Below are 25,782 nucleotides of genomic sequence, written 5' to 3'. Positions count from 1 at the left end.
TCCTGTTTCTTTCTTTCCTTGACATAAGCTTGTATGCTTGGCAAAGCTAAGAGTACAAGTTTACGAAGTGCTCCAAAACTCTAAAGCAGCCATTCTAAAACCAGGATTCCATGTAACCATAAAGTTATCCAGAGGTTGCTAATGGCGCTTTTCCACTGCATGGAACCAAACGGTTCGGCTCGCTTTTGTGCTTTTCCACTGCTGGTACCGCATGGTACGGTGTCGGAACGGTTCGGTACGGCGGCGCTTTTCCACTGCATGGAACTAAACGGTACGGCTCCCAAAAACCGTACCTACTCGATTATGGTTCCAAGAGGTACCATACCCGGTACCATATCCCACAATCCTTTGCATGCAGTCACTACTAGCCACTGATTGGTCAGAGAATCGTTGTTATCCCACCCACTTAACTTTAGTACTACTTTAGTGGAAAAGCAAACCTATACCGTACCGAACCGTTCCAACACCGTACCATGCGGTACCAGCAGTGGAAAAGCAAGCCAGGCCAAGCAGGGCCGAGTAGAGCCGAGCCGGTACTTGCAGTGGAAAAGTGCCATAAGAGTTTCATTGCTTTCTCAAACCCTTCACACCTTCTGGGACTATTTAGATCAGCCATTTTGAATCAGGGTTCCATGGAACTTGTGGGTTCCTCCAGAGATTGCTAGGGGTTCCTTTGGCTGTGGCTGATTACCCTTCTATCTGATGGTGCCTATATAGTTCCAGGCAGGGCCATCTTTATTATTGATTGGACCCCGGGCAAACATTTTCTTGGGCCCTCCCGAATCCACTTATGAACTATTTGCGGGCAGTACAGGCTCAAGGGGAAGCTGCCTTGGGCCCCACAACAATGACTGGGCCCAGGGCAGCTGCCCCTTTTGCCCTGTGGTAAAGACGGCCCTGGTTCCAGGGCTAACGCAGCTTGCCAAAACCAGCAGCAAGACCCAGATATCTTTGGTTGTTGGTAAGGTTGACATTCTTCCTACTGATCACCAGTTTGAAGGGCATTTTCCATTATTGATGAATTGGTTTCAGTAAGGGTTCCTCAAGACATGAAAGGGTTTCTTCTGGGGTAAAAAAGTTGAGAAAGGCTGCTCCAAAGATATTTTAATATGAGTGACTTTGGATCAAGCCTGTGTTATCGGCCACCATCCTACTCTACCCAAAGGATGTGTAATGTTCCCCATTTGGTTGGGAATGGGTATAGGATGATTTTGGGTTGTAAAAAATATCCAAAATGGATTTGTCTGGATAATCTGTACCTCTAAATCAGCCTTTCTCAACCTTTTCAATACAGAGGAGCCCTTGAAAAAACTTTTGTCTCGGGGAACCCCTTCCAAACAATGACGATATCTACAGCTCATGATACATTGGTGTGATGGTCAGTGGGAAGAATGTTCCTCACACTTGTGGTCATTGGGAAGAATTACCCCCTTTTTTATATCCTATCCTTGACACAGTCCAGAAACCCTTCAGCAGTCTGAGTAAATCACTCAGACCTGTATTGCTGGTCTTTTAGGTATCTAGTGCCTCGTTTCCACTGATCGGTTCGGGTCAGTTCGGTACGGTACGCTAATTTGAGTGTTTCCATTATGAAAGTGGCCCATACAACTGAACCAAATCGCACCATTCCTGGTCCTGCTTCAGATGTAGGGCCATAGGAAATGGTACGGTTAGGACGGAGCTACTGGCGTCACACGATAGATTCCACTGATTGGCGGACAGGAAAACTTCAATGCTCACGTCAAATGAAAGCGCAAAACAAACACCTCATTTGGTGTAAACCCCCGCATGGTCCCTGGTGGCCCGAATTGCAGTGAAAACGCTCACCTGAATAGACTGGACCATTCTAACCCTTCCAAACTGTACCGACCCGAACCGTTCCGCTCAGTGGAAACGAGGCATAGGTTTAGGTTTCATTCTCATGAACGCTCCATCATCCCAAAAATGGGTGAATAATTAAAAAAAAAAATAAAGCTAAAAACAGAAAACCCATGAGAGCCCTATTTTATACATGTTCCAAAATCAACTATTTTATTTTTTTACTTTAGGGGACAAAAACGTAGAAAAGGGCAACGCGTTTCCTAACTAAACCTGCAAGTTACGTCATTTTAAATAATTTAATAATTTTAGCTACTCCGGAAAATACATATACTCCTACTTTTAAGTGAAAGCAATATGTCGGGGGGGGGGGGGGGGTTGGCAAAGTTTAACTTTTTTTTCTTTTCAAGTCGGCGCAGCACAAAAACATTGTTAAAAAAACACTTTATCAACACAGTTAGGCAAAAAATTTTCCTAGATCTACCAATTCTGAATCTAGAAGGGTGTGTATACAACTGTACATGTTCATTTACCAAAAAAGTGCAAAGCAGGGGCCAGCCAAAAATCTAAGTCACGGCTACCTCCTGGGTCCTACGCCACGTTACTAAATCGTACAAAGGAGGCTTAAGTTATAGTGCATTATATACATCACTTCAACAAGGGCTACTAGGACGATCCTGAGATATATACACTATTGGCCAGCGCTATTTGGTTGGATCCTACATGTGGGATTTGGTCTATATACCCATGAATGCTCAAAGTTAATACAAAGTGCTTCAGTTGTCCTCAAGGGCATACAGTCATCCTGTTTCACTTGCATGCAAAAGGTGGTAGTAGTGGTGGTGGTGGGGTCATTTTTGGTCTTGAAAGATAGGTGCTGGCTTTTGGCGCAAAAAAACAAATTAAAAATATACTGTGGATGATTACTAAGGGCTTGTTTACACCATGTCCATTGGACTGAGCCAGCTTCAATCGCCCAATCATCTGCCATCAAAACTTTTTTATTCTCAGTTTTCCTTGCACATGATTGAGTATTCTGTACAATATAATTTTTACCAAAATCAGTAAGGTAAGTGAATGTTCTCTTCAAAGTGATCATTCTCCACTCCTTTAGTAAATCAGCCACACTGAGTCCCCAAACATCTCTAACTTCTAAGATAACCCTAATGGTTGACCTGTTACTAATGCTTAATGGTCCCTCTACTCATACCTGAACAACCTACCCATAATAAAATGCCCTTTTGCTTAAAATTACAATGCTCCCTAAATCTAAGAACTTTAAACCCTACCCCATCCCCAAAAGGCCATACTAGACTTATTGGGCACCTAAGTATTTGGCACCAACATACATAAATGTACAACTGTTGTAGAATTAGCCATAATTGTGACTCTGAACTCTGATGCACCTTGGCATACGTAAAAACCCTGTATACCCATGTACTTAGCTGGCGTACAGTGAGATGCATTTAACCATGCCACATGAAGGCTCATGGCAGCTTTGCATTACGTTTTGTCTGACTAAGTGCACATCAGCACAAGGGACTTAAAGTGGAAGTAAACCCTTCTATCGTTTTCAGTCAAGGAAGCTGCCGTCTTGGCCTCTATTTAATCTTCTAACTGCCATGATGCCACACGTGATCCGTTATGACACCACCCATTGGATGGTTTGACAGTTTGATTGAGAGCATAGCCAATGTGAGAGTTACATTCCTAGCACGTGTCGGGAATGTAATGTTTTTTTTAAAACCGTTGAATAAAAGGGTTTACTTCTGCTTAAAGGATAAACTCTTTAACGTTTTGTTGTTTTGGATGGAGAAGTGAGGGGGATTGAATCTCTATTGGGTTCTATTCACAGGCTCAGTTCCCATTGAGGAAATTGCTCCTAAATACCTGTCAAGACAGGTAGGGAGTGAAAATTTTTCGTGGCAGTTTTGCGTTACATTTTGTCGGACCGAGCGCACATCTGCACATGGGACTTAAGGCTAAACTCTTATCAAAAAAATGTTTTTTTTTGTTTTGGATAGAGAAGGGAGGGAATTCAATGTCTGTTCTATCAGTGGTCTAAAAAATGCAGCCCGGGAGGCCATATGCAACCCTTTGCTTGCCTTTGGGGAATATTCCTCCCACTGACAATAACAATGGAGCAGTATTCTTTCCACTGATGTCCGTGATGAGGTACTGGTCCTTCCACTGACACAAAGGATGGGGCACTATTCCTCCCACTGACTATGTTGGGGCACTATTCCTCCCACTGACTGTTGGGGCCCTATTCCTCCCACTGACCGCAATGTTGGGGCACTATTCCTCCCACTGACCGCAATGGTGGGGCGCTATTCCTCCCACTGACCGCAACGGTGGGGGTGCCATTCCTCCCATTGACCGCAGTGGTGGGGCGCTATTCCTCCCACTGACACCAACAATGGAGCAGTATTCTTTCCACTGATGTCCGTGATGAGGGACTGGTCCTCCCACTGACACACAGGATGGGGCACTATTCCTCCCACTGACAGCAATGGTGGGTCGCTATTCCTCCCGCTGACGGCAGTGGTGGGGCGCTATTCCTTCCACTGACGGCAGTGGTGGGGCGCTATTCCTTCCACTGACGGCAGTGGTGGGGCGCTATTCCTTCCACTGACGGCAGTGGTGGGGCGCTATTCCTTCCACTGACGGCAGTGGTGGGGCGCTATTCCTCCCAATGACGGCAGTGGTGGGGCGCTGTTCCTCCCACTGACGGCAATGGTGGGGCGCTGTTCCTCCCACTGACGGCAATGGTGGGGCGCTGTTCCTCCCACTGAGGGCAATGGTGGGGCGCTGTTCCTCCCACTGAGGGCAATGGTGGGGCGCTGTTCCTCCCACTGACGGCAATGGTGGGGCGCTATTCCTCCCACTGACGGCAATGGTGGGGCGCTATTCCTCCCACTGACGGCAATGGTGGGGCGCTATTCCTCCCACTGACGGCAATGGTGGGGCGCTATTCCTCCCACTGACGGCAATGGTGGGGCGCTATTCCTCCCACTGACGGCAATGGTGGGGCGCTATTCCTCCCACTGACCGCAATGGTGGGGCACTGTTATTCCCAATCACACAATAGGAAATTGTATACTGCCACTGATGCTGGGACATTTTTTATTCCCATTGGCTATGGTCCAGGCCCCCCTAAAGTCTGAAGTACAGTAAACTGGCCCCTTGTTTTATTCACAGGCTCCGTTACATTTGGACTGTGGCATCGACTGGTGGGAGGGTGTAGGACAAGCTACAATAACTGGTTTAGCTGTTCTTCAGTTTTGCAGAGCTGTTTATTAGGGTACAACAACTAACAGCACTACCACCCTGCAATCCTATTTTAAATGGGGTTAAATACCTTGTGGGTGCCCCGCTCAGAGCCTCTGCAAGCCATAGGTAAACAACTGTCAATAGTCGGCAGCTCGCAGATTAGAATCCAATCTTCTTTATTGAAAAATAAGGCCTGCATATGCTAAAATGCATCAACTGTTTTGTTTCTGGTTACCCCCCCCCCCGACATAATTTGCATTATAAAAGATTGGATTCTAACCTGTTGAGCTACCGCCTCTTTTTACTGTTGGTTGTTAGTCTTTTCATCTGAAGATACTTTTCATAGGGATATTAAAAATTGCACTCCAGAGCCCATTTTCCTGGCACCAACATGGCAGCATACATATGGTTTAGTATGCTGCCATGGTCTGGCACCAGGAACGGAAAATTACGGTAAGTATTTGATACAATTTTCCTTCTTCCTGGAACCAACAAGGCAGAATATTGATCCACATGTATGCTGCCATGGATTGGCACCAGGAAAGGAAAATTACGGTAAGTATTTGATACAATTTTCCTTCTTTCTGGCACCAACACCAGCATACTGATCCACATAAATGCTGCCATGGATCAGCAACAGGAAAGGAAAATTACGGTAAATATTTGATACAATTTTCCTTCTTCCTGGCACCAACATGGCAGCATAATGATCCACATGTATGCTGCAATGGATCAGCACCACGAAAGGAAAATTACTGTAAATATTTCATACAATTTTCCTTCCTCCTGGCAGCAACATGGCAGCATATTAATCCACATGTATGCTACCATGGATCAGCACCAGGAAAAGAAAATTACGGTATTTGATACAATTTTCCTTCTTCCTGACACCAACATGGCAGCATAATGTTCCACATAAATGCTGCCATGGATCAGCAACAGGAAAGGAAGATTACGGTAAATATTTGATACAATTTTTCTTCTTCCTGCCACTAACACGGCAGCATAATGATCCACATAAATGCTGCCATGGATTGGCATCAGGAAATTAATTACAGTAAGTATATGATACAATTTTCCTTCATCCTGGCACCCAGCATACTGATCCACATAAATGATGCCATGGATCAGCACCAGGAAAGGAAAATTAAGGTAAGTTTTTGATACAATTTTCCTTCTTCCTCGCACCAACATGGCGGCATATTGATCTACATTTATGCTGCCATGGATTGGCACCAGTAAAATTACAGTAAGTATTTGATACAATTTTCCTTCTTCCTGCCACTAACATGGCAGCATATTGATCCACATGTATGCTGCCATGGATTGGCACTCGGAAAGGAAAATTACTGTAAATATTTGATAGAATTTTGGGTCTTAAAACTTACTGCCCCAATGAAAGCTGCTCCCCTTACTCCTTGTTCTGCTGCCATTGGGACAGGAAGTGAGGTGATATCTCCCCAACAGGTTACAGACGGCCATAAAAAAGACTTGACTGCAATATTAACTTTCCCCAATGTCTATCCAAAACTAAAAACGAAAAGGTTTGCCTTTGAGTAAGGCTCTAGATATCCAAATCCTTTTTCAGCAAAAGAGTATCAAGTTGTTCATGGGATGCTTTGTGCATACCCTTAAAAAGTATGTTGGATCTCCAGTTTGTAAATGTTTTATTATGGATTATTCAAATTTCAGGCATTGTAGGTCAACCCAAAAACTCAAAAAACCCCTAAGTAGCTTAACCTACAAAGCTTGAGAAATGTTCTCAATAAAAAACGAGTAATGTTAGTGTATCTCCTACCAGAGCCCAAAGGATAAAAAGTCTAAACAAAAGCTAAAATTTAAAATTTTGTCCTTCTAAGAGATTAAATATCTATTTGCAGTGGGTAGAAACAGGCGATCTCACATATACAAGCATTTGGCCTAAAAATGGCACAAATTTTATGGGTGGCCATTTCGCCACCACGTCATTCGTCTTACAAAACCTCTTCTGAACACATCAACCGACCCCAGTAATAAAAAAAAAAGTAACTATACGCTACGCTAGATATCAAAATATGGGCACTCGATATAAATCTAACGGCACATGTAAATATTCTATCTATTCGTTTGCAATGCTCCATCACGGTTTGACCATCATTTTTGCACAAATGGGTCGTGTTGCCTAATATTAACAAGTTGGTTTGTTGGTGGAAAATCACACTGCTTTCACAATCTATTGCTTATTTTATTAAACATTAATTACAAGTATAGAACGAATTCCTTCAGCGACTACAAATCTACTAAATTTCAAGGAAATTTTTAGGAGGGTAAAAAAAAAAAAAAATGGTAAAAGGAAGGGGATGGGGGGAGGAAAGGGTATAATAAAGGGTGAAGGAGGGGGAATTAACGTTAAGAAGCTGTACAGTTACCATCATGATCAAAGTCAGTATTATTACAATATACTCTGACAAAAATATATTTTCATTTCATATCAATACAACAAAAAACATCTCCCTGTACTATAACCATTTGCTAACATGTCTGTACTTGATACTATATACACGTAGGTCCTGCATGTAGGCGAGGTGACATGATGGTGACAGATGACTTAAAGGGCGTGGTTGATCGTAGGATGTAAAAACCGACATCTTGCAAATGAGGTCTCCAGGTGGACATGTGAACATGTGTTGATCATCTGGCTGTCTGAAGTGTTCGAGGAAGAATGAACTTCCCGTTCTGTTACTGTCAGTCATTTCTTGAGGCCTCAAGAATCAGCCGGTAGGCTGAACCTGGACTCAGTTACAAAAAAAAAAAAAAATGGCTTCCACCATTTCCTGCTTAAGCTGTACGGTAAAGACAAAAAACATCTAAGAGGAAAATCAATGCCCATACATACGTGATTATTTTAGCCAGGTATGTAGCATGCAATGTAAAGCAATATAATGAATGGAATTAAGGGAACCGTCTTCATTCTGACCCGTAACCAGCCCCTGTTTTTACGGTTCTTCTTGAAAAACCACAAATTCCCCTGACCATTGGTTCTTAAAAGTTTACCTTCCATCCAACCACAGTCCGTTGCAAACCCGTTTTGACCGCATGGTGGCAAATGATACCTTTTGGGATGTCATGAGGTTAAAATGCCAGTGACGTTTGATATGTTGTAGGTGATGATGCCACGCGTGGGGCAGTGGTGGTGATGGTGGCCTTACTTTTGAGATTCCACTAGCAGAAAAAGATGAAAGATGTTGGTACTGGCCAACTGCTCAAAAGGCTTTCGTATTTTTCATTTAACCTCTTTGGGAATTAGTTGACAAAAAAAAACAAAGGCTTTTTTTATTTGTGATCACCGGTTGCTTTACCTTATAATAGTTTGGTACTTTGGGTTTTATTTGAGTTCTTCATTCTCCACCAATTATATTCATTAAATGTGTCCCTGTGATGGTTCACCATCTCACTGTTCATTATTTTCACTACTGCTTGTTTTGTATATGCCTACATTTGATTCCTTGGTGAGGCTGTTTTTGTGCCACAATGTGGAAAAGTCCTCCAGATTTGTGATTCTGAGATTAGGCATATTGTAATGCAACATTATTATTTATGTAAAGTGTATGCATAGCCCAAACATTTTTTGTAGGTTTTGGATAGATTAGGGCAGAGGTCTCCAAACTGTGGTCCTTTGTTTGCTTTTATCCGGCCCTTGGAATGCTAGTTCATCCACCGATACCAAAAACGGGGCATAATTCCTTCCACTGACATCAATGATGGGGCAGAATTCCTCCCAATGACGCCAACAACGGAGTCCAATGACACCAATAAGGGGGCATAATTCCTCTCTCTAACACTAAAAATGGGGCATTGTTTTCTTTTTCCCCCACTTATGGGGCCTTTTTTGCTCCAAATGGCCACAGTCTGGCCCCCCTTTAAGTCTAAAGGACAGTAAACTTTGTTTAGAAAGTTTGGAGACCCTTGGACTAGAGGACTAGTTAAAACGGCAGTGAGTTTAGTTTTTTTGTAATCGGTGTTCCAATGGAAAGGTTTCCCTTCACTTCCTAGTATTGAGGTTTGGGTGCCTCACACCTGGTGGTTGGGACTTTATGGGCAAGAGTAAGACTTACTCTTGCCCATAAAGTCCCAACCACTGGGTGTGAGGAACCCAAACCTCAATACTAGATTACGGGACGGTGGCAAAAAACGACTAAAGTGCTCCACTGAGATCAAAAACCCCCCTTTCATATCCCTTCACTTCCTTTCCCGGAGATGCAATAAAGAGTGCGAGAGAAGTTTGAGGAATTCCCCTCTTAGACAGCTGTCACCATAACAGGTGTCGATGTTGGGAGACTTACACTCACCTCTTGTTCTGGTGACAAAAATGTGTGATTCCTCTGTCCCGGTGACAATGGTGACCAGAACAGATGGGTGAATCCTCCCAGCAGGGACACTGAGCGCAATGAAAACTTAACAGGGATTCTAGAGTTTCCTTACTCTATCCAAAACGTTAAAAAAAAAGGTTTTACCTATACATAAAAACACACAAAGAATGGATGATCCTTTTTCTGCTTTACTTAAATGCCGTGAATTGGAATTATGGCCAATCGAAGCTTTAATGCAGCTTGGACAAATCTTTAGGATGGCCATCTTCTACCATTGCTAGAAGTTAAGGGTTCATGTATAAAATGGTTAGAAGCAAGTAAGGCAAAATGTATTATTTTAAAGCTCCAGTACACTCTACACTTTTTTTTTTTTTTTTTTTGCAGTAGATGGAGAGCTAACCAAGGAAGAACTTTGAGGGACGTCATAAAAAAAATAGTTATGTAATCATTTTCTTTCCCCAACCTAAAATCCATATTTTTAAATTTACAAGACCTAATGTTATCACATGTCCCATCATATATAATTGAGGTCAGAGTTTCACCACATCACCTGAGGGAAAATAACTGCCACTTAGGCCGACCATAGACGGTTCGAATCTTGGCTGGTTCAGCAGGAATCGGCCGAGATTCGAACCATGTATGGGCAGGCTGGTTGTACCCAAGTTGATCGATTGACCAGCCTTCTAGATTTTACATAAGATTATAGCTAGAGCTATAGCCACTAGCAATCACTGTCTTTCCCCATCGGTATAATACAATGGCTCAGTGGAAGGGATTCCCTTGTCAACACTGTTTGCGATAATGGGGGAACCCATGGTTGCAGGAAAGAAATTTGCTCCGTGTATGCTTTAAGACTGTATCCAAGGCAGGGGATGTTCTGATGGCCCCTGAGAATTTCCTGACCAGTCCTCAACTTTATATAATTAAAAAATGTGTTTTTGACTCCCAGGAGTTGACCTACGCATCATCATGGAGTTGGTCTAGGACTGGAAGAACAAAAACAGAGGGAGCACCAGCCTTGCGCATTACCTTAAAAATCTTTTTATTTAAGAAATAAAAGAGATGTCTACTCCCAAACAGCACACAATATCAAACTTGTATCCACAGTGACCCACACACAATGGTCCATTGCAACAATCCCAAGGGAAGACCATTCCAATGGCTGACGTGTTTTGAGGGTAGGTAACCAGAGCCAAACCTTCTGAAAGCAGAGTACAGGCATACCTCACATTTAAGTACACAATGGGACCAGAGCATGTATGTAAAACGAAAATGTACTTAAAGTGAAGCAATACCTTTTTTCACTTCTCAATTCATGTAAATATACTAGCTCTATAAGAAATCTTGGTCAGCTTCACATGGCACTGCTCCTAAACCAGTGTTTCTCAACTCAGGGCACACTAACAGGCCAGATTTTAAGTATTACCTTGGGGAGATGCAGACTAGAATACTGCAATCACTGAGCAGCAAATTATATCACCTGTGATATATTTCAGTTTTCCTGCAAACCTGGCCTGTCCGTGTGCCCTGAGGACCAGATTTGAGAAACACTGTCCTAAACCATAAGTGACAAGTGCACCAAACTTGGGGAGCACGTTAAGGGGACCCAGGACTATGATATGGTAGATTACTTAGGCAAGTTGGCAGGCAACAAAATAGGATATGTTGTAGTCCTGGGTCCCCTCACTGTGCTCCCTAAGTTTGGTGTCCCTGTCACTTATGGTTCAGGAGCAGTGCTATGTCTAGCTGACCAAGATTTCCCATAGATGCCAATGTTAAAAAACAGGAGTAGTGCCATATCAAGCTAACATTGGCATCTATGGGAAATCGTGGTCAGCTTTATATGGCACTACTCCCGGTTTTTAACATTGGCATCTATGGGAAATCTTGGTCAGCTTGGTAAGGCACTGCTCCCTGTCTAAGATTGGCGTCTATGGGAAATCTTGGACAGGGAGCAGTGCCTTACCAAGCTGACCAAAATTTCCCATAGATGCCAATGTTAAAAAATGGCAGCAGTGCCATGTCAAGCTAACCAAGATTTCCCATAGACGCCAATGCTAGACAGGGAGCAGTACCTTACCAAGCTGACCAAAATTTCCCATAGATGTCAATGTTAAAAACCCGGAGTAGTGCCATACCAAGCTGTGTCCGTACTCGTGAGTGTACATAAAACAGGGTATGCCTGTAACTACCCTTAAAACATGTCAGCCATTGGAAGTGTCTTCCCTACACTGGACTTCCCTTGCAATGGACCAGTGTGTGCTGGAAACTGTGGATATTGATAAGCCTGAAACCTTGTGCCGTTTGTGAGTAGACATCAATTTTATTTTTTTAAATAAGAATGGCTACTCATAGTGTACCATATTCATAAATATTATAACTTCAAAACCCATTTGTGTCGAACATTACTGGTACAAGAGAGGACAATCGCATATACATATAAAAAAAAATACAAAAAAACGTTTTATTACAATCTTTAATAAAAATATATTTTTTAGTTAATGCGCAAGGCTGGTGCGCCCCCCGTTTTTCCAATGTTCTTTTTGGGCTTCCCCAGTTCTAAGGGGGCTGCAAAGTCTTGCCTAGCTTCAAGCTGTTGAAGACCTAAGGTCCTCCATTCCCAGAACAAGCTGTTGAAAACCTAAGTTCTTCATTGCCAGAACAAGCTGTTGAAAACCTAAGTTCTTCATTGCCAGAACAAGCTGTTGGAAGACCTAAGGTCCTCCATTGCCAGAACAAGCTGTTGAAGACCCGAGGTCCTCCATTGCCAGAACAATCTGTTGAAGACCCGAGGTCCTCCATTGCCAGAACAATCTGTTGAAGACCTAAGGTCCTCCATTGCCAGAACAAGCTGTTGAAGACCTAAGGTCCTCCATTGCCAGAACATCAACCTCAAGTGTAGGAGGTTGTTTGTTTTGCTTGTTGGTCTAGGACAGGGGTGTCCAAACTATGGCCCTCCAGCTGTTGAGGAACTACAATTCTCATGAGGCATTGTAAATCTCTGAAATTCACAAACATAACCTAGGCATAATGAGAATTGTAGTTCCTGAGCAGCTGGAGGGCCATAGTTTGGACAACCCTGGTCTAGGAGTATGAGGGTAATATAGGGGTACCAGTCCCTACATTACCCTCAAACTCGCCACTTTTTCGGATGTATGTGAACATTTATATATGGATTCCATATATTCATTTTTGTCGTTTGTTTTGTTAAGTAGATACAGTGAACCAAGGGTAACCTGGTGATGGTTAGACCATTTGAACCATTATAAAAAAAACCAAGGGAAGTCATGTGAGAAGATGGTGTTGCTCACCAATTATTGTACTAACTATTCAGATCTTTAGTATCTTGTGAAATTCATGTAGTAAAGTGCGGAACAAAGTGTTGGTGCTATATAAATCCTGTATAATAATAATAATTAGGTCATTCCGCATCCCCCAATAGCTTGAAGAGAAGATCACTTTTAACTTATTGGTGTCCCCACTTCATCATAGCGGAGTCCATTAATTGTAGTTGGGATATTGTTGTTTTTAGGATGATGCCGGTTGAGTTTCTATGAAGTTGGAAACCCTTTAAAATTAGTACTACCAATAAAGGTGCATGACATTTTACTTGGTGGCAATGTTGGATTTTCCTGGTCTTATGTTCTACCAAGTTATGGTCATTGCCAGAACTGTCTTCACTTCACACTACAAATAAATACCCATCTCATGGGCACATGGAATATTATTTGGAATAAAAGGCCAGTATCCCTGGTCTTACAGGTGTATTGTCCAGTTGTAACCCTACCAAAGTTAATTTCTATGGAGGTTCTGAAAATAGAGATGGTCTTTTGAGGAGGGCTACTACTTGGAGGTCTAAGTAAATAATTTAAATTAAGTTTAATTCAATTAATTTCACCAATAAAGGGGCATGACATTTTACTTGGTGGCAACTAAAATGCCTCCACTACATTTTAAGTCTGAAGCTGGTACATTTAAACCCAAGTCAATCCATCCAAAGTAGGAGGGAACCCTACCAAAGTTCATTTCTATGGAGGTTCTGAAAGTAGAGATGGTCTTTTGAGAAGAACTACTACTTGGAGGTGTGTCTAAGTAAATAATTTAAATTAATTTAAATTCAATTTCACCTGGTACCAACTTCAGGCTTTGGGTGTGTATCCTTTAGGGAATTTTAGGCAAATATTAACTTGGTTTCACAAATCACTAATATTTTCTGTCTGTACCTTAAAATGTTCCTGTGAGTACTTTAGCCTTTTTTTAGGATTTGCTTTGAATATATGATTTTTTTTTTCCCAATCCAAAAAAAATACACATTGCCATTGGATGATTATAGTTTTGGCCAGAACATTTATGTCTAAAGTCCTTCAGCTAAGAGTACATTTCCAAACCATTTGTTCTGGGGTAGAACGGGGATGTTGACCGGCCATGTTGGATTTTCCTGGTCTTATGTTCTACCACCTTATGGGCATTGCCAGGACTGTCTTCGATTTACACTACAAATAAATACCCATCTCATGGGCACATGGAATATTATTTGGAATAAAAGGCCAGTATCACTAGTCTTACAGGTGTATTGTCCAGTTGTAATCTTACCAAAGTTCATTTCTATGGAGGTTCTGAAAATAGAGATGGTCTTATGAGGACTACTACTACTTGGAGAAGTGTCTAAGTAAATAATTTAAATTAATTTCACCAATAAAGGTGCATGACCTTTTACTTGGTGGCAACTAAAATGCCGCCACTACATTTTAAGTCTAAAGCTGGTACATTTAAACCCAAGTCAACCCATCCAAAGTAGGAGTGAACCCTACCAAAGTCCATTTCTATGGAGGTTCTGAAACTAGAGATGGTCTTTTGAGAAGAACTACTACTTGGAGATGTGTCTAAGTAAATAATTTAAATTAATTTCAATTCAATTAATTTCACCAAATAAGGGGCATGACATTTTACTTGGTGGCAACTAAAATGCCTCCACTACATTTGAAGTCTAAAGCTGGTACATTTAAACCCAAGTCAACCCATCCAAAGTAGGAGTGAACCCTACCAAAGTCCATTTCTATGGAGGTTCTGAAACTAGAGATGGTCTTTTGAGAAGAACTACTACTTGGAGATGTGTCTAAGTAAATAATTTAAATTAATTTCAATTCAATTAATTTCACCAAATAAGGGGCATGACATTTTACTTGGTGGCAACTAAAATGCCTCCACTACATTTGAAGTCTAAAGCTGGTACATTTAAACCCAAGTCAACCCATCCAAAGTAGGAGTGAACCCTACCAAAGTCCATTTCTATGGAGGTTCTGAAACTAGAGATGGTCTTTTGAGAAGAACTACTACTTGGAGATGTGTCTAAGTAAATAATTTAAATTAATTTCAATTCAATTAATTTCACCAATAAAGGGGCATGACCTTTTACTTGGTGGCAACTAAAATGCCTCCACTACATTTTAAGTCTAAAGCTGGTACATTTAAACCCAGGTCAATCCATCCAAAGTAGGAGGGAACCCTACCAAAGTTCATTTCTATGGAGGTTCTGAAACTAGAGATGGTCTTTTGAGAAGAACTACTACTTGGAGATGTGTCTAAGTAAATAATTTAAATTAATTTCAATTCAATTAATTTCACCAATAAAGGGGCATGACCTTTTACTTGGTGGCAACTAAAATGCCTCCACTACATTTTAAGTCTAAAGCTGGTACATTTAAACCCAGGTCAATCCATCCAAAGTAGGAGGGAACCCTACCAAAGTTCATTTCTATGGAGGTTCTGAAAGTAGAGATGGTCTTTTGAGAAGAACTACTACTTAGAGGTGTGTCTAAGTAAATAATTTAAATTCAATTTCACCTGGTACCAACTTCAGGCTTTGGGTGTGTATCCTTTAGGGAATTTTCGGCAAACATGAACTTGGTTTCACAACAAATAACTAATATTTTCTGTCTGTACCCTAAAATGTTCCTGTGAGTACTTTAGCCTTTTTTTTTTTTAGGATTTGCTTTGAATATAGGAATTTTTTTTTTTTTTTTATGATTTGCTTTGAATATAGGATTTTTTTTTTTTTTTTCAATCCAAAAAAATACACATTGCCATTGGATGATTATAGTTTTGGCCAGAACATTTTTGTCTAAAGTCCTTCAGCTTAGAGTACATTTCCAAACCAGTCGTTCTCGGGTAGAAGGGGGAAGATGATGACCGGCCATGTTGGATTTTCCTAGTCTTATGTTCTACCACGTTATGGGCATTGCCAGGACTGTCTTCACTTCACACTACAAATAAATACCCATCTCATGGGCACATGGAATATTATTTGGAATAAAAGGCCAGTATCACTGGCCTTACAGGTGTATTGCCCAGTTTTAATGTTCTTCAAAAATTACCAGGGACAAAAGAAAACAAGGAGAATATTTGTTCCAATTTTTTTGTAACCGCTAAAAAAAACATTGTATATTTTTTTTTTATATATATTTTTTCTTATTTATGGCAGTGAAATGAATGACTGAAGAATGAAAGTGCATATGGTGGGTTTATCCATTTTCTGGCAACACTCAAAACCAAGCCCCCTTCCCGTCCCTTGCCCCCTCCCCATGCATGCGTTCTTGATATGAAAGAACCCCAATGGTCAGGATACTGAAGGGAAAGCACAGACAAGAGACTTTGGTAAGTAACCACACTTTTAAAAAGCAATATATCATTTTTAAACATATCAGTGCATACTTCTTATATGAAAATATACACAATTGTATTTCATTGTCCAAAAAAATAAACTAATGAAAAAAAAAAAAAAAAACATTAAAAACAAATAAAAAGAAAAAAAAAAAAAGAAAAGCGAACCAGCCAAACACAATATATTAGCTATTTTTGTTTAAATTTTAAACGCTACACTTTTGTTGAGGTTACATCTTTTTGACATTTTTTTTTGTAAATTTTTTTGGTGTTTTATGTAAATATTACTTCATGCATTTTACACCTTTTTTTAGCCTTTTGAGAATAAATATGCTCCTTTTTTTTTTTTTATTTTCTTCACTCTTCTAAAAACTGCAGCATTTAACTTGTAATTGTTTTGTGTCGTGCAAGTTTCTGCCACACCCCTTAATAAAATGAGGGAAAAAATAAAACAAAAATAGAAACGAAAATAAAACTGAACAATAATAACTACTCTACAGAACGCAAAAAATTTACGAATATAAAAAAAATATTCACAATGTAACTGTCAACAGCACAAATGAGCACAAGAAATAATATTAAAAATCAGAAACAAATATTTATACAGATAAAAACAGGGTGCAGGGAGTATATTATATATATATATATATTTTTTTTAAGATTGTCATTTTTTTTTCCTTGTCTTGAAAATTAACGTGTTTTCATTTACATGTGTGAAAAAAAAAAAAAAAAACTAAAAACATACGGTTCTCTAAGAACCTAATGAAGTAGCCAAGGGCCCATTGGATTATCCTAATGTCCATTTACACCATACCAGCCGGTCTTGCCAATACAATTAATCATTTTTTACCACTTAACTGTCAGAAAAAATATATAAATTACTTTTGCTGCTACTTTAACTATAACCATTTTCTTTAAAACAGAATTTTTGGGGGAAAAATAATTGTCAGTAAATTTGTTTATAGGTTCCTGAAGGGGAGACAAGTCTTGATATGCACCCTTAAAAAAAAAAAAAAAAAAAAAAAAAAAAAAACATTTTTTTCCAGTGCATGGCAACACACTGTGTTGGGGACAACAGGGCCTAGCGAAAATGATGGATTATATTATTTGTGCATTTTGAGAGACCCATGAGCTGTCTTTTTCATAACCAGCTCTGCTAGAGACAATTTCTTTTAATTTTAATTTATTTTTTAACTTTTAATCCTTATATCTTCAGTTTAGAACAACAGTTTTTAGCAACAAAAAAAATTTTTTTTTTTTTTTTTTTTTTTTTTTAAAGGGTGCATATCAAGATTTGTCTCCTTCAGGAACCTATAAACAGTAAGGGCACTTGAAGGTATTTTGCACCTGTAAAAAAAAAAAAAGAAGGAAAACAGCTTATGTTTAATATATTCAATTTTCCTTTTTTTTTTTTTTTTTTGTAAAGCTAAAGATTTATAATTTTTGCAGTGCATGGCAACACACTGTGTTGGGGACAACAGGGCCTAGCGAAAATGATGGATTATATCTGTGCATTTTGAGAGACAACAGTTTATAGAAACAAAATTATACATTTTTAGCTTTTTTTAAAAAAAAAAAAAAAAAAAAAAAAGGAAATTTGGCTATATTAAACATAAGCGGTTTTTCCTTTTTTTTTGTTTTTTTACAGGTGCAAAATACATTAATGTGATCCGTTTATAGGTTCCTGAAGGGGAGATAAATCTTGATATGCACCCTTAAAAAAAAAAAAAAAAAAACCTTAATTTTTTTGTATAAACTGAACATATAAGGATTAAAAGTTAAGAAAAATAAAAAAAATGGTCTCTGGCAGAGCTGGTTATGAAAAAGGCAGCTCATGGGTCTCTCAAAATGCACAGATATAATCCATAATTTTTGCTAGGCCCTGTTGTCCCCAACACAGTGTTTTGCCATGCACATAATGGAAAATTATAAATTTTTAGCTTTTTTTAAAAAAAAAAAAAAGAAAAAGGGGAAAATTGGCTATATTAAACCTAAGCAATTTTTCTTTTTTTTTTAAGAAAAAAGCTAAAAATGTAAAGGAAAATTGGCTATATTAAACATAAGTGGTATTTTTTTTTTTTTACAGGTGCAAAATATTTTCAAGTGCTCTTACTGTGTGGTGCATGTAGCTGGGTAATAGTGCCACTATTTTTGACTTTTGAAATTTTTTTTTTCCTTCTACAAAATGTCTCAGGCCATTTTACCATCCCCCTACTTTTTATGAATTTTTTTTTTAACATTTTAAAAATATTACGGTTGGGGGTAGTCCAGTTTAACAAATATCACCCCATTGAAACCTACGATCAAAAATGTTGCCTTGACTTACAGGATTTACACATTAAAAGTAGCAGCAAAAATTTGTTAAGTCCCGTTTGCACCCATCACTGTTGGCGTGCCGTCCCGGCAATGACCGGGCTGCTATGGTTTGCACATGGACCCCCAGTAAGCGTATATATCCTTTTAATTCCAAGCCTTCCTTTCCAGAATAGAAGAAGCTTAAAATATAAAAGATCGAAAATTTATGATTTCACTTACGAAATTTAAAATAGTTGGGGGGCAAGCTTAGGCTTCCTTTTCCACTTGTAAATGGCTGCTTTGGGATCCCTATGTAGATCCCACAGCACGTCAAGCTGTGTGTTCCGGGGGCATCAGCCAACCCCTCTTTTCGAGGCTCCTTTCGTTAAGTGAAATCATAGACTGAGCTCGTTCCACCAAAATAAGAATACCGCATTTAAAAGAATAAATATATATGTATATATTATATATATTTCTTTTTTTTTTTTCATTTTTTTTTTTTTTTGGTGGCAATGTCTGCATTTTAGAGAGCTCCATGGCTTGCGGTGTTGGCAGGGGATGGATTACAGTGCAGGCATACTTCTTTGTATCTGATATGTTTGGTGGTTTGTAGGCTAAGTTGGTATCTGGACGGTCCCTTCTGCCTGACCCTCACTAATGCAGACTGGGGGCAGCTCCCTTGTAGGAAAAGCTCCAGATTCGGGACTGGGGGGGGGGGGGGTGGAGGACTACATGCAAGAGGGAGCAGAGGAATCGAGGGTTTCCAATGGGAAGTTTCTTGAATTTGAAAACCTAGCTATGCTACAGCTCAAAACCAGTGTTCAGAATGTCAATGAGGGCCTCGACCACGTGGCAGTTAACCATTTTTATAGATACAGCATTGCCACCATCTCCAGCTTGTCCACCTCAGAACTTCAAGCTGCCCCAGCCGTGAGTGGCCCTGTGGCAGATCAGGGCAAGGGAGAGTTTGCCGTGACCAGTGACCAAACCAGTGTTCAAATTGTCAATGAGGGCCTCGACTACGTGGCAGTTAACCATTTTTATAGATACAGCATTGCCACCGTCTCCAGCTTGTCCACCTCAGAACTTTAAGCTGCCCCCAGCCGTAAGTGGCCCTGTGGCAGATCAGGGCAAGGGAGAGTTTGCCGTAACCAGTGACCAAAACCAGTGTTCAGATAGACAATGAGGGCCTCGACTACGTGGCAGTTAACCATTTTTATAGATACAGCATTGCCACCGTCTCCAGCTTGTCCACCTCAGAACTTCAAGCTGCCCCAGCCATGAGGGGCTCTGTGGCAGATCAGGATGAGGGAGAGTTTGCCGTGTAATGTCAGTGTGGTGCAAAGGAAGGAGATGGAGGTGTTCTTTTAGCAGCTGTGTGGTTAATGAGAAGAGAAGGATAAGCGTTGGGGGGGGGGGGGGGAATTTTTTTTTTTTTCGGCAAAGGTTTCACAATGCAGCCATGGAGTCTGGTGCCACCTGCAGACATTGCCCAAAGCGTTGGACTAGGAAGAATGCCTACCAAATACTAAAGCTATATCTCAGGCAGTTAATGATAGGTACCCACCCTACAGCATTAGACCTCACTGGTGACTAAACCACCCCCCACCCAACCTCCCGAGCAGCACCTCATCCTTTGGCTCGCAACTTTCGGTTCTCGGCAAGCAAAAGAACGAAGCTTCGGGGTGCTGCCAAGGAGCAGTTATGTTACCCATGCGTCAAGCCGCATGCGCTTTACAGACTGGCTCTCGCCCTCTGCGTCGGCCGAGGGTCTAAGGAGCCCGAGAGATGAGGTGTAGTCGGACCTCCCATCATCTCGGTCGTTGCCTTCAAAGGAGCTGGCGTTGCTGCTGAGGCTGTCGACGGGAGAGCGGCCAGTGGCTTCGTGCCGGCTCTGGTGGGAGAAGGACGTCAAAGGGGTGCCCGTGTTCCGTTCTCGGTTAGGCGACGGCGGCTCCTTCTTGATATTGATGTTGGGGTTGGTGTTGACTGTCAGTGTGGCAGTGTGCGATAGCTGACCTCCAGACCTGTAGGGACAAAAGTTGAGGAGACCAAAGGGAAAGAGACAGACGTAGGAGAGGAAAAGAAAGGTGGTGGAAATAAAGGAAGCAGACAAGAAAAAAAAATAAAAAAAAAAGGTTAGAAACAGAATTACGCATTTATCTTTTAAGGCTAAGCATTGCTCTTTTCTCTAACTATAAACAGGTCACACTCCCTTTGCCTTGTTGGAACCACCTGCTGGGCGCTACCGTCCATGCAGATCCCCGTCTGCCTGCGGCGACTCCAAGCATCTCAGAGTGACTTTAATGCTGTTGCCAGGCAACTTCCAGAAATGGTCCAAAGTGGCTCAGTTTCTGCAGCACCTTAATTACAGCTGTGCGATCCCGACCGAGCTAAATATGTGTTTGCGGGCCGGCATGCACAATGGATGTTACGTAATTGTTCGGCAGCATACTACCGGGGACTCTTTGTCCGGCCGGCCCTTCGGAGACACATCTAGACATGTTTAATACACACTTGCCTCTCCTTAGCAGCCATGACAAAATATATGATTGCTATGTAAGCCACATGTTTAACCCCTCTACGCAGTTCTTTAATTGGGTCTTAGAGTGGGGAGCTGGATGGGTTTTCCAATCAAGTGATTATTGTGATTGGCTGCCACAGTGGTCACATGATCAGAGAGCCCTTCCCGCCAACTCCCGATCATAAACAGAGACCGGGAGATGTCTATGCACAGAAATCTTGACTGCCATGTTATTGGCTGCCATAGTGATCACACGATCAGGGAGCCCTTCCCGCCGACTCCCGATCATAAACAGAGACCGGGAGATGTCTATGCACAGAAGTCTTGATGGCCATGTGATTGGCTGCCACAGTGGTCACATGATCAGGGAGCTCTTCCCGTCGACTCCCGATCATAAACCGAGACGGGGAGATATCTATGCACAGAAATCTTGACCGCCATGTGACATGGTCACATGATCAGGGAGCCCTTCCAGCCTGCCACACATATGCGTCAAGTGGTCAGCAAGGGGTTAAAGAGAACCTGTCACCAGACCATTCAAGCTTTTCAAAGGATATGTGAATTTAGCGTATTGTATAGATATTTACCCTTAAAAACCTCCCTTGTGTTGACATCTAAAACCACTGGATACTGCCATCTTGGATTTGATGGCAGCAGACCCACAGCGTTCACTCAAGTGACACTCTATAGCAGGGATTTGCAAACTGTGGCCCTTCAGCTGTTGCAAAACTACAAGTCCCATTATGCCTCTGGGTGTCAGTCTTGCTATGCCTCATGGGACTCATAGTTCTGCTACATCTGGAGGGCCACAGTTTGCATATCCCTCCTCCTTTTTTTCCTCCCCTAGCAGCTTCATTAAAAGAGAAGTAGAGCCAAAGCTCTTTTAGCCCTACTTCGCCGGTGGGTCAAAGGAGTTCTTCGTTCTGCACTCCTGTGACCCAGTTTCAGCCGACAGTAGGCTAAAGTCCGCCGCCGGCTGACATCAGAGGTAGTCCAGGCTATGGAAAGAGCCTGACTTTAATGTCAGGATCCACCCAAATGCCTTTACCGGCAGCACAGCCCGTTGCTCCAGTAAGTTCTGGAGGGGCAGAGGAGAGAGCTGGTGACTGACAGTCACTGGCTCTCTGCTCACTGAGAGATTAGCAGTCTTTGATCGCTCATTCGCAGCGGGGGACAGATGGCAGCATCCACCTAGATAAGTATAAAAAAAAAAAAAAAGCAGATATATCTCATCTCTCTCTCTCTCTCTCTATATATATATATATATATATATATATATATATATATATATATATATATATATATATATATAACCAGACCATTTTTGTGATACGGCACTGCGTTACTTTAACTGACAATTACGCGGTCGTGCGGCGCTGTACCCAAATAAAATTGATGTCCTTTTTCCCCACAAATAGAGCTTTTTTTTTGGTGGTATTTGATCACCTGTGCGATTTTTTTTATTTTTTGCGCTACAAACAAGAGCAACAATTCTGGGGGGAAAAAAAATAATATTTTTCACATTCTGCTATATAACATTCTCCAAAAAAGAAAATTTAAAAATCATACTATTTTTTAACATTTTAGGCCAATTTGTTTTCTGCGACATATTTTTGGTAAAAAAAAAAAAAAAATTGCAGTAATAATCGTATTTTGATTGGTTTGCGCAAAAGTTATCGCGTCTACTAACTACGGGAAAGATTTATGTCATTTTTATTTATTTATTTATTTTTTTTTACTAGTAATGGCGGTGATCTGCGGTTTTTAGCAAGACTGCAACATTGCCGTGGACAGATAAGACCCCTGACTGACATTTTTTACACTTTTGGGGGTACCAGTGACATTACTACAGTAATCAGTGCTAAAAATATGCACTGTCACTGTACTTATGACACTGGCAGGGAAGGGGTTAACACTGTGGGTGATCAAGGAGTTAAATGTGAGCCTATGGGAGTGATTCTAACTGTGAGGGGGGCGTGGCTTGTGAAATGATCAGAGACCTGTGATCCTTAATAGAAGGATCACATGAGCTCTGTGATCATTCCAGAGAGAAGAATGGTCAGCTGTGTTTACAACAGCTGACTGTTGTTCTCTCTCAGCCGATCGGAGCATCGGAGTCCCTGCTGCCGAGTGGGGGTAGGAATGCGCCACCTGCAGCATGCGCTCGCTCCCTAGATGCAGGCACATGACCAATGTAGCCCTACCTCGGTTCGCGCAGGAGGGCCGCCCTGCCGCAGTATATATGCGGTGGGCGGTCCGGAACCGGTTAACCACTTCCATACCATAGGACGTTATATGGTGTCCTGGACTTTAAGTGGTTAAATCTGAATGATGGGTGCAGCTGTCATTCAGATTTCTTTTTTTTTTTCTGCTGGCGATTCCCTGCAATGTAAAAACAAATCAAGCATAGGAGCTGTTCAGCCGCTTAAATGTTTTTACAGGCTTGCCTGTGTGATCAGGGGAGCTGGAGAATGAATTGGCCAGCGGTGGCCGTTTACCATATAAGCTGACCGAGGGCCAAATGGTCCCCAGCCATCTCTATGACCTTCGGAGGTTAGGCACAATGTTTTCTGGGCCATTAGGACTATTGCTTGGCACAGTGCTGCCAATCGAACACTGGGGGAGGGGCTTTGACCAGAATGTATTGCCTAGCTGCGGTATAGGCTGCAGGGAGGTTCACTGACCTGGCTGTGCTTTGAAGGGAAGGCAGCTTTAAATTTTGTTCAGCCAATCTCAGTCTTGCACAATTTTAAAGGCTCTTCTCCTGGACTGACTTCCTCGGATTTCCCTGCACACTCTGAGCTTCTCACAATGTGCAATAATAGCTACAGCAAGTCAGAGATGACTGTGGATTTACATAAAGGTGCATAGTAATATTTTTCTATCCTGTCACTGTGGTCTGCATGCTGATCTAAGATGCCTCCTCTGTAGGGCGGACACTAGGTGACACAGGATAGACGTACTTTTTTTTTCCCTAGTTAGACCGGTCTAGCCTGATCTTCTGCACCTCACTCCCTCTTCTGCCACACATGAACGTACACACGTGAATCCACCTTAAAGGGTGTGAATTTATCATATCTACATGAAGAGAAACGGATATGGAAAAGTTTGAGGTTTTCCATACAACCAGTGAATCATCTGTATCTAGATTCATGCAATGGAGAGTCAAGGGCCGGACACCCTGAAAACTATGGAATAATTCCAACCCCCATCCACTATATCAGCATAGCTTACCCAGATCAGAACTAAACACCAACCCCCCCCCCCCCCCCCCCCCAAAAAAAAAAAAAGACTACTGCATCAAACCCTAGCTTTTTTTCTTTCTTTCAGGTTCAGATCTATCGATGATGAAATGGGAGGTCCTCATTTATTTTTTTTAGTCCCGAGCGCAGTGCTGTATCTTGGCCTAGGCCAACAAGGCCCAGGCCTAGGGCGGCACTTTGCAGGGGGGGCAGCAAAAAGCTGCACCCTACACAAAATAAAAACAGCCTCCTCCCGGCACGAAAAGGGTCCCCGCCGGCTTGCACTACACTTTTTGTATAGTGCCAGTCTTATGTGGTGAATTGGGCTGGAGGGCAGGGTCCAGGAGGCAAATCAGTCTGGTACCCCCATAAAGCGGTCACACTGCTACCTACCAGTATGATAATACTGGCAGACCGCCGACCACACTTAATACAACTGGTCCGACGGCCGCCAATGCTAATAAGTGTGGCACTGCAGCCAAATGCTCCGCCTACTCTCCTCTGCCCCAGGCACTTATATGCTGTACTGATGGGCATTAATATACTGCTCTGATGGCCACTGATGAGGCGGCAATGGTGGGTACTGATAAACTGCACTGATGGGCACTAATGAGGCTGCACTGACAAGGCAGCACTGATATGCTGCACTGATGAGGCTGAACTTATGGGAACTGATGAGGCTGCACTGATAGACTGTGGTTGTGGTCTGCGGTTTACAGATGACAGGGCGGGTCATAAACAGGAAGGGGTGTGGTCTTTACAGGAAGGGGTGGGTCATATTTAAATTAGGGGGTGCACAAGTTGAGTCAGGCCTAGGGCAGCACAAAACCTAAATACGCCACTGCCCGAGCGGGGCCCTCTGATTCCTCCAGTAATTGAATTGTATCGTAACTCTACTGTTTGCCCTAAGATTGCAAAGTGTTGCACAAACTGCTGGCGCTATATTAATCCTGTATAATACTACACAATTTTTTATTTTATGGAAAACCATGTGAATATTGTAAAATTTCTTTCTTGGGTGTGACCAGTTCACAAGTAAATAGTTCTCGAAATACCGGTAAAAGCACCTTGGGATTCCGAACATGAAGGATGCCGCATCTTTTCTTGTTTTGTGGCTCTCTAATAAATTGGGGTGTCTGGGGTTATCCTTGTAATACATGGTGTTGCTGAGGCTGTGGAGACGGAAGGGGGTTGTTTAGGGATTATACAGATAGATTTCTATACATGTATTCGATTTTGGATATATTTATTTTCATTAGGTCCATATTTTAGGGTTTATGTTTTTATTTTATGATTATTTTTTTATTCTCATTAGGTCCATATTTTAGGGGGGTTTTTATTCTCATTAGGTCCATATTTTAGGGTGTATGTTTTTTATTTTTACTATTTTTATTCTAATTAGGTCCATATTTTAGGGTGTATGTTTGTTTTTATTTTTATTATTATTTATTTTTTTATTCTTATTAGGTCCATATTTTAGGGTGTATGTTTTTATTCTTACTATTTTTATTAGCGTTTATCATTATTTTTATTCTTATTAGGTCCATATTTTAGGGTGTATGTTTTTACTATTTTTATTATTTATTTTATGATTATTTTTATTCTCATTAGGTCCATATTT

At 41.4% G+C, this 25,782-nt stretch overlaps 1 protein-coding gene across 3 annotated transcripts in view; it reads right to left on the bottom strand.

The window, feature by feature from the left end:
- Window positions 1-19,838: 19,838 nt before the first annotated feature.
- Window positions 19,839-25,782, bottom strand: part of MEF2D (myocyte enhancer factor 2D) — a 310,867-nt gene continuing 304,923 nt past the window's right edge. For all 3 annotated transcript variants that reach the window (XM_082275253.1, XM_082275255.1, XM_082275254.1), the window contains one exon: window positions 19,839-20,422. In XM_082275253.1, coding sequence (XP_082131379.1) covers window positions 20,098-20,422 — 325 coding nt within the window. In that variant the 3' untranslated portion in view covers window positions 19,839-20,097. The remainder of the gene's footprint in view (window positions 20,423-25,782) is intronic.

This window comes from Pelophylax lessonae (genome assembly GCF_965119305.1).
Source record: "Pelophylax lessonae genome assembly, chromosome: 13".
NCBI classification, from domain to species: Eukaryota; Metazoa; Chordata; class Amphibia; order Anura; family Ranidae; genus Pelophylax; species Pelophylax lessonae.
This window is presented reverse-complemented; position numbering and strand designations above follow the sequence as displayed.